General features: G+C 42.5%; 1 protein-coding gene across 1 annotated transcript; it reads right to left on the bottom strand.

Moving 5' to 3' along the window:
• Positions 1 to 2,434: 2,434 nt before the first annotated feature.
• actb2 (actin, beta 2) lies at positions 2,435 to 5,902 on the bottom strand. The gene is made up of 6 exons (XM_061884677.1): positions 5,743 to 5,902; positions 4,593 to 4,722; positions 4,280 to 4,519; positions 3,546 to 3,984; positions 3,294 to 3,475; positions 2,435 to 3,219 (listed from the first exon to the last, which is right to left on the bottom strand). The coding sequence occupies exons 2-6, from the start codon at positions 4,713 to 4,715 to the stop codon at positions 3,076 to 3,078; spliced, it is 1,128 nt and encodes a 375-aa protein (XP_061740661.1). The 5' UTR covers positions 4,716 to 4,722; positions 5,743 to 5,902; the 3' UTR covers positions 2,435 to 3,075.
• Between the last annotated feature and the right edge of the window lie 4,429 nt (positions 5,903 to 10,331).

Below are 10,331 nucleotides of genomic sequence, written 5' to 3'. Positions count from 1 at the left end.
ACTAGCCTTTGTGATTTCGTTGACTTTATCGTTGGAAATGCATCTGCAGGATATCCCTTCATCTCTGTGCCATGTCTGCCTTAGCATCAGCGGTAAAATGTGCAGACCAAACGATCGGGACTTTCGCATCCTGTGACACTGGAGCAACTTAAATTTGTCGATTGGTAAGTGTTTGTTTGGCATTAAATGTGGGTGGAGGGAAAGGCTGGATGCAAATATAGCTACAAATGTACATACAGCTAGCTTAATAGCATGTTAACACTCCACGTAAGTCAACTTGAATCCGTCCCTGATCGTGTTGTTACACCCTCCAACAACACACCGACGAGGCATGATGTCTCCAAGGTACGGAAAACAGTCGAAAAACACGAAAATAACAGCTGATTTGACTTGGTGTTTGTAATGTGTTTGAGGAAATGGCGGATTGACTGCATAGGTGACGTCACATTGTGACATCATCGCTCCGAGTGCAAATAATAGAAAGGCATTTAATTCGCCAAAACTCACCCATTTAGGGCTCGGAAATCGGTTAAAAAGATATATGGTCTTTTTTATGCAACATCAAGGTATATATTGACGCTTTCATAGGTCTGTGATAATGTTCCCCTTCAACCTTTTTTTCAGTTATGTACCCCCTTGTGAACATTTTTTTTTGTAATTCAAGTACCCCCTAATCAGAGCAATCCATTTTTGGTTGAAAAAAAGATACAGAAGTAAAATACAGCACTATGTCATCAGTTTTTGATTTATTAAATTGTATTACAGTGCAAAATATTGCTCTTTGTAGTGGTCTTTGATGAATTATGTGGGAAAAAAGATATATAAATAAATACTTGTTGAAAAATAAAGAAGTGATTCAATAAAAATAAAGATTTCTACACATAGAAGTAATCATCAACTTAAAGTGCCCTCTTTCGGGATTGTAATAGAGATCAATCTGGATTCATAAACATAATTCTAAACATTTCTTCACAAAAAAAGTAATCTTTAAAATTAAGATTTATGGAACATGTCCACAAAAAATCTAGCTGTCAACACTGAATATTGCATTGTTGCATTTCTTTTCACAGTTCATGAAATAACATTCATATTTTGTTGAAGTATTATTCCATAAATATATTCATTAAGGATTTTTGAATTGTTGCTTTTTCTTAGAATATTTAAAAAAAAAATGTCACGTACCCTTTGGCATACCTTCAAGTACCCCCATTTGAGAACCACTGCAATGAGGAACATGCTGGCACTTACTATCATGTACATTTGTCTAATTTTTTTTAATTCTATCATGAAAATGCATATATACAAGCCACGTACAGTTGACACTTTCATTGTTACTTATACATTTCCATGAACAGTAAGGAGCAGATGGAAGAATACTATTCTCTGCAGCCTCCCTTCTAAAAAACACTTTCTCATTTAATAGTCATTCCAGTTGAGCACAGTAGTTGTAGAAACATTACCCAGAACAATAAAAAAAAAAAAAAAGTTTTTAAAAAGGGTTGCTTGAATGATAAAATTAGTTTTGCAGGAATAACTGAGTAGTCTCAAGATTATGCCTACTGGTATATAAAACGTTTTTATATACAATAGTGTTTATTCTCCAAAGGGTTTGATATCCCATTGACATTTGTGTATTGTGCTTTGGCGCCCTCTGGTAGCAAAACTAAAAACTGCAGGTAGAGGCACAATAAGCGCGTGAGACTCAAGCACCCTGTTCTTTTGAATAATTTCCTGCAGAAATAATACATATTTGTTCCACCAAGCAGGTGCTGACGCATCAGTAACACATGCATGGCAAGAGCTGCTTCAAGTGGGTTTTGCTGGCACGGCAGTAAAAGGATAGAGAAGCAGTCTCAGCAGAACAGAGGTTGCAGAAGAATAAAATACATTTCCATATACATCGCCTCTATGTAAATGCATTTGGATTTTAGATGCGCATGCATTAATTCATGCTTATAAATGAAAGCCCTATGCTCTTATATAAATGAAAGCCCTTACTTTGCTCTAGCAGTCCTCTGGGATGATCATACGTCAAGTATGCAGCAAAAACACTTCATAAAAGTGAGACTATAGTCGAATTCAATTTGTGCTAAGCTTTACTTTTAAGTTACTAAGTTTTGTACTTGCATAATCACTTTGTGCCGGCTGTTACTTTAGTGATTACTGCCATCTTCTGGCTGAAAAGTGTAACATTCTGTGTTTTAAAATTGCATGTTGTGGAGAAAATTTAGGCTGTTCAAAGATGCTAAATTTTTGTTACATTGTAGCAGCATTAAATTAATTTCAGCGTATATACGTGTACAGTATATATAACTTAATTCAGCTAACGTAGCAAAACATGGTTCCAAATGGAACTTAATGCCAATCTAACATTTGAGCTTTAATAAAAATGGCAAACCCTTCAGTACCTAAAATAAGACTCCAAGCAATTACGTTCTGGTCTGAACACATGTGCACTTTATTGGGATAGTCAGTGTACTTGTCTGGCACCCCACATTACCCCATATCACCTCTAGACCCCTTACCACACCACCCTGGGGTATAAAACGGCCTGCAGGGGGGCAGTGGAAAAAGGTCACAACTGGGATTTGCATAACAAAAAAAAAAATAAAGGACCAAGATTTTTTTTAAGGCTGAAAGTACAAAAAACCCAGACATAATTTACATACAAGCGATACTACCACCATGTTAAGTATGCACCAACCACTGGGCAGCCTTCACAGAGGCAAATACGTGTCTGAACAATGCAGTTAACATTTGGAATCATGTGTCATATGCAGTTAGACATTTGGAATGACTCAAAGAAAAAAAAACATGTACATTTTTAAGTCCCAGGATGCAAGTACAGATCGCTGGGCTGCTTTATTGAACCTTGCCAAAACATGACGTCTTCATCGTTCCAGTTTTATTTGTTTCTTTTTAATCCTGAGTCAAGCGCCAAAAAACTAAACAAAGCCATGCCAATGATCTGGTCATAGGCCCTGCGCTCGAGTATGTATGAATGTGTGGTCGTTTTGCACAGAGCTGAAAATGTTGGGCATTTTGGTTGGGGAAAGGGGAGGAGGAACAGTCTGTTTAGAAGCATTTACGGTGGACGATGGAGGGGCCGGACTCATCATACTCCTGCTTGCTGATCCACATCTGCTGGAAGGTGGACAGAGAGGCCAAGATGGAGCCTCCGATCCAGACAGAGTATTTACGCTCAGGTGGGGCAATGATCTGTGGGGATGAGATTTATTAGCACATTGTCATAAGTAGAACTATTGACTTTAATTATCATCGCTTGTGCTCACCTTGATCTTCATGGTGGATGGGGCAAGGGCAGTGATTTCCTTCTGCATCCTGTCAGCGATGCCAGGGTACATGGTGGTGCCACCAGACAGCACAGTGTTAGCGTACAGATCTTTACGGATGTCCACGTCGCACTTCATGATGCTGTTGTAAGTGGTCTCATGGATACCGCAGGACTCCATACCTGAGAGAACAAGCCAACATTAGCAGGTGTGTACATCAGATTGGTCAAAACTTTGGAGGTTAGAAATTACCCAGGAAGGAAGGCTGGAAGAGGGCCTCAGGACAACGGAACCTCTCATTGCCGATGGTGATGACCTGTCCGTCGGGCAACTCGTAGCTCTTCTCCAAGGAGGAGGAAGAGGCGGCGGTGCCCATCTCCTGCTCGAAGTCCAGGGCGACATAGCACAACTTCTCCTTGATGTCACGCACAATTTCCCTCTCGGCCGTGGTGGTGAAGGAGTAGCCACGCTCTGTCAGGATCTTCATGAGGTAGTCTGTGAGGTCACGGCCAGCCAGATCCAGACGCAGGATGGCGTGGGGCAGGGCGTATCCCTCGTAGATGGGCACTGTGTGGGTCACGCCATCGCCGGAGTCCATGACGATACCAGTGGTACGACCAGAGGCGTACAGGGACAGCACGGCCTGGATGGCAACGTACATGGCGGGTGTGTTGAAGGTCTCGAACATGATCTGTGGAAATGAGAACATTTAAGATAAATAGCATGTCCAGTTAATTTTCAGTGACCACTGCATTTCTGCATGCATCAACTCCAGTTAGTAAAACAAGGTGCAGAAATTCAACATTCCTTCCACACTTGTGCATGTCAGACTTGGCTAAAAAAAATAAAAAATTAAGAAATGCACACAGTCAAGAGACCTGTTGATGATAGATCATCTCATAGAGAGATCCTGGAGGGGGAGGAAGTAGAAGGGTAAGAACGGAAAAGGAGAATACTTGTAACACGCTTGGTTTGTGTGTGCATACCTGGGTCATCTTCTCCCTGTTGGCTTTGGGGTTCAGGGGGGCCTCTGTGAGCAGGACGGGGTGCTCCTCGGGGGCAACTCTCAACTCGTTGTAGAAGGTGTGATGCCAGATCTTCTCCATGTCGTCCCAGTTGGTCACAATACCGTGCTCAATGGGGTACTTCAGGGTGAGGATACCCCTCTTGCTCTGGGCCTCGTCACCAACGTAGCTGTCCTTCTGACCCATGCCGACCATCACGCCCTAGAAACGACACTTGTTAGTGCCAGGGACCCAAAAAGTTTCCAATAATTTGTAAAATCAAAAAAAAAAAAACCTGATGTCTGGGGCGGCCGACAATGGAGGGGAAGACAGCACGTGGGGCGTCGTCTCCAGCGAATCCGGCTTTGCACATTCCGGATCCGTTGTCAACAACCAGTGCGGCGATTTCATCTTCCATGGCTGAACTGAAAATCAAATAGAGCTTTAGCCAACAGTCACATCAAGCTTTCACTTCCTGCTGGGGGAAGAGGAAGTCCCCCAGTCGCCACTAGGGGGAGGGCGCGAGCACATTCTTGTGGCCAGACAAAAGGAAGTGGCGCTGTGTGCACTTGTTACCATATAAGGGCATGGTCGGGTTTTGAGCAGCTTTACGGTTACAGACTGTCATGGCGCTCAGCCAGGGCGACAGACTACTGAGAGCAGAAAGGCAACCGGTGCCACTCCCTCTAATTCATTGTTCCTGCCTACACGGCCCTTTTTTTCATAGCTTACTCATACCACGTCATTCAATAACTATTCGAGGAAGCACATTTTTTAATAAGCTGACGCCATCTTAACCGGCTTTGAGTCATGTGTTATCGATGAGCGACGCCATTTCCTGAAAGCCACGCCTTATGAGACATTATCCATCAAGCTACGCATTTTACGCAGTCATGTTCAGCAGGTAAACGAAGCAGTTTAACATAGTTACGTCAAATTCGCAATTTTCAGCATTAAAGGGCTGTCAAAAGTGAGACACCGTCAGGGCGGTGGCGGCAAAATGTGGCTAATGCTAACAAGCTAAAGTAGGTCACACCCCGCACAAAGGGAGCACCCACTTGTCCACACACCCCATGTTTTACACAATATACCACCCCGCTCAATAACAACCACTAAGCCAAATAGACTAAAGCCGCGACGTCAAATACCACTTTAAGCGCTCACAAAGACGCATTTGTCATAAGCCGGCTACAGCCAAGTTATGTTCGAACCACCGTAGAAAAGCAATGTAAATAGCCCCAAAATGGAGGTCCATTTAAGTTGCCCCAGAATGGAGGTGCATTATGAATAGCGCCAAAATGGATAATAACTTCAGTCTTATACAACATTTTGTTTAGACAATGCATCGTGGTCGCCAGTAATTAACATTCAATCACTAACCCACAACACATTAAGGGCTTGCTACCTTTTCAAATGCTAATTAAAAGCATAATCCGTCGCCTTACCTTAAGGTGGGGGGGGCTTTTCGCTTTAAGGGAAACTGGTTTCAGGTAAATGATATCCCGCACGAGCTGCGTGTGACGACGCTCAGAGTGAATCCGCTCTTGGAGGGCGCCTCCTTTTTATACCGCCTTAGTGGCCCTGCTCGAGCCATATAAGGTAAACTTTGGAAATCGCGTCTTCTGATTGGTCCGGCGTCATGCAAAGCGGGCACGTCGCCGCACGCTCGCGCCTGCTCAGAGCTCTCGCGATGTTGAGGGCGAGAGAAGCGCGAGGGAGGCGACCATTGCAAAAAAAAAAAAAAAAAGGATGAACAAAAATCAAGTGGGAATGGATTTCATGTGGACAACATGGCTAGAATAATCCCTTTATATCATCGTTTACACATTCCGTTGACAAAGAATGAACTACCTTTTTACTAAAAAGGGAAATTTATGTGATGCTGATGTGACACTGCATGGAGTCACCACACATGACGCTCATACATTTACTATCAAAGTGATCACATGGATGCAGTTGTTTTAGTTTGCACGTTAACTCAAAATGTTTTGCACCAGTAGTTAGCTATTCTAAACAACTTTTAAGCAGGCCTCCATTGTCAGACACAAGTAGCATGCAGGTATTTAATGTTAGACTGGCTACATCTTCCTCCTTTAACACTTCCTCTTAATAAATGCATTGCAACAAGTTGTCCATGTCTGCCCAGTTTTTGTGTCCTAGCTGGTTCGCTTCACACATTTAGATTTTTATCATAGCTGCATATCCTCATGTGACTCAACAAATAGTTTCATAAAAGCCAATGTGATAAAACCACAGCAAACAAAAACTAGACAATGAGTCCTAATTGTCATTGTTATGGTTCAAAAGGAGCATGCTTGAGGTGGGTAAAGGTCCACTGAGACAACTTATTCATTTACAGACCTTCAACTCACAAAACAAGTTCCCCCACCTCACTGAAAGGGGATCATTATCACAATTTCAGAAGGGTTAAAAAAAACAATAAAAATCAGTTCCCAGTGGCTTATTTTATTTTAAATTTTTTTTCAAAATTTTACCCATCCCGGAATATCCCTAGAAAAAGCTTTAAAGTTCCTGATTTCCGCTATCTGTGAAGCCATCGTCCATTTTCCTGTGACGTCATCCAGTGATGCCAATATGGATAACACAGCGAGATATAGCGACATTAGCTCGGATTCAAACTCAGATTTCAGCGGTTTAAAAGATTCAACAGATTACGCATGTATTGAAACGGATGGTTGGGGTATGGAGGCAGATAGTTTTAAATTTTTTTCAAAATTTTACCCATCCCGGAATATCCCTAGAAAAAGCTTTAAAGTGCCTGATTTCCGCTATCTGTGAAGCCATCGTCCATTTTCCTGTGACGTCATCCAGTGATGCCAATATGGATAACACAGCGAGATATAGCGACATTAGCTCGGATTCAAACTCAGATTTCAGCGGTTTAAAAGATTCAACAGATTACGCATGTATTGAAACGGATGGTTGGGGTATGGAGGCAGATAGCGAAAACAAAATTGAAGAAAAAAACTGAAGCTATTGAGCGAATAGCTATTGATGCTATTCGGCCATGTTTGCCTTAGCAACGCCGGTAAAATGTGCAGACTAACGATCGGAAGTTTCGCATCTTGTGACACTGGATCAACTTAAATCCATCGATTGGTAAGTGTTTGTTTGGCATTTGATGTGGGTGGAGGGAAACACTGGATGTAAATATAGTTTCAAATGTACATACAGCTAGCCTAAATAGCATGTTAGCATCAATTAGCTGGCAGTCATCCATCCATCCATCCATCCATCCATTTTCTACCGCTTATTCCCTTTTGGGGTCGCGGGGGGCGCTGGCGCCTATCTCAGCTACAATCGGGCGGAAGGCGGGGTACACCCTGGACAAGTCGCCACCTCATCGCAGGGCCAACACAGATAGACAGACAACATTCACACTCACATTCACATTCACACACTAGGGCCAATTTTTAGTGTTGCCAATCAACCTATCCCCAGGTGCATGTCTTTGGAAGTGGGAGGAAGCCGGAGTACCCGGAGGGAACCCACGCATTCACGGGGAGAACATGCAAACTCCACACAGAACGATCTGATTTGAACCCAGGACTGCAGGACCTTCGTATTGTGAGGCAGACGCACTAACCCCTCTGCCACCGTGAAGCCCGCTGGCAGTCATGCCGCGACCAAATATGTCTGATTAGCACATAAGTCAACAACATCAACAAAACTCACCTTTGTGATTTAGTTGACTTTATCATTGGAAATGCATCTGCAGGTTATTCATACCATGCCATGGTATTCATGCCATGACTGCCTTAGCACCGCCGGTAAAATGTGCAGACACTCCGGCACATTCAATGGGGGTCTGGCGGCAGATTTATTTTACTTTATCGTTGGAAATGCATCTGCTTTGAGTTCCGCAGGATATCCACACAATCTTGCCATCTCTGTAGTAGCATAGCTTTCTTTGATAAAGTGTGCGGAACAAACGACTGACCATTTCGTCGGCTTTCCCCAAATTTCGTCCAATTTCTTGCCACTTTCGCATCTTTGGGCCAGTGGTGCAACTTGAATCCCTCCCTGTTAGTGTTGTTACACCCTCCGACAAGACACTGACGAGGCATGATGTCTCCAAGGTTCCAGAAAATAGTCGAAAAAACGGAAAATAACAGAGCTGAGACGCGGTGTTTGTAACGTGTTTGAGAAAATGACGGCTTTATTACCTAGGTGACGTCACGTTCTGACGTCATCGCTCCGAGAGTGATAAATAGTAAGGCGTTTAATTCGCCCAAAATTCACCCATTTAGAGTTCGGAAATCAGTTAAAAATATATATGGTCTTTTCTGCAACATGTAGGTATATATTGACGGTTACAAAGGTCTGGTGATAATGTTCCCCTTTAATGATGCTAACTTTTGGATATTAGTGATTCCTTCTCCAATGTCGGAACCATAATGGCATAACAAGGATTGGCTGGGAAATGTTTAACCAGACAAAGGGAGTGCCCCGAAGGTTTCCACGGACTTGAGTGGGCGATGTGGATATTGACACCATGACAACAAGCTGTCAGCGGATATGCATGATATTTATATGTGGCTGCTTAAGTGCCATGTTGTTAACACCTTTCAGGGAATTTCAATCAGCCAAACTGGCAAGAATACATGCCCTGAGTAGACTCTCCTCACATGCCATAGCTGTATGTGTAAAAATGTGGATGCAAATGCTCTGAATAAAAGATGTAATTCTTACTACACAATTTACTACTAATACACGCTGAATGTAATGATGTGTACAATGATCACCCAAATGTGCAAATTATTAGCATCATAAAAGCCAATGAGTGACCAAGCACTAAAGCAGGCTTGCTTATATGAGTGGGCAATTCAAAGGGCAACAGCCAATAATAAGCAGCAGCCCGTTCTGATGACAGTGCATGTGTGTTTGCATTCTGAGAGCAAAACCCCGCTTTGTGCTGACCCGTGTCGGCCAAACAATATGTAATCGCACGCACACACATCCACCATGTTTACCAGTGAACTCAAGTGTTGCGACACACTGGCGGTGATGTCATCAAGTACCGAGCTAACCAACCTGCCAGGCTGCCAAGCCGGACCGTGAGGAAGCATTTGTGCTCTGCAGCATGGCCACTCCCTGCCTTACTTCATCCATAACATCCTGTTCCTTTTAGTAGTATTCTGTTCACTAATCAATTATATTCTCTTGTAATAAATTCTATTCAACTATTATTGATAGTAAGCAAGTGTTTGGGGGTTTATGTTTTTAGACAGCTTATAATTCTGCACTCGGTAATTACATTTGTACTAGTGGCTACTATCTTTAGGAACTACTGCTATAGAGGAACACAAGGTTCCTCTATAAAGCAGGGGCCTCTATATGTTTTGAAATGTATTCAAAAACTAGTCAAATATCCTCTGTATAATTGTTTTTCAACCTTTTGAGCCAAGGCACATTTTTTTTCATTGAAAAAATGCAGAGGGGCACCACCAGCAGAAAAACTAAAAAATTAAACTCAGCAGCCAATATTGACAGTAAAAAGTCTTTCTCACAGTTGTTAAATATTAATTCAAACAATAACTGACCATGCATCAATATAGCTCTTGTCTCAAAGGTAGGTGTACTGTCACGACCTGTCACATCACGCCGTGACTTATTTTGAGTTATTTTGGTGTTTTCCTGAGTGTGTTTTTAGTATGTCTTGTGCTCCTATTTTGGTGTTGATTGTCATGTACGGATGTGTACTATGTGGACGCAGTCTTCTCCACACGCTGTAAGTCTTTGTGTCGTCCAGCATTCTGTTTTTGTTTTACTTTCCAGCCTGTTCAGTTAAAGCTTCGTTTTGCATAGCCATCCTAAGCTTCAGTGCCTTTTCTTAGGAGCACTCGCCTTTTGTTTATTTTTGGTTTAAGCGTTAGATACCTTTTTACCTGCAAACCATCATCGTCGTTCCCGACAACTACAGAGCAATTAACTACCTGCTGCCACCTACTGATATGGAAGAGTATTACACGGTTACTCTGTCAAACTCTAGACAGCAGACACTCAACAACGG

The sequence above is a fragment of the Nerophis ophidion genome, linkage group LG23 (assembly GCF_033978795.1).
Source record: "Nerophis ophidion isolate RoL-2023_Sa linkage group LG23, RoL_Noph_v1.0, whole genome shotgun sequence".
Taxonomy (NCBI): Eukaryota; Metazoa; Chordata; class Actinopteri; order Syngnathiformes; family Syngnathidae; genus Nerophis; species Nerophis ophidion.
This window is presented reverse-complemented; position numbering and strand designations above follow the sequence as displayed.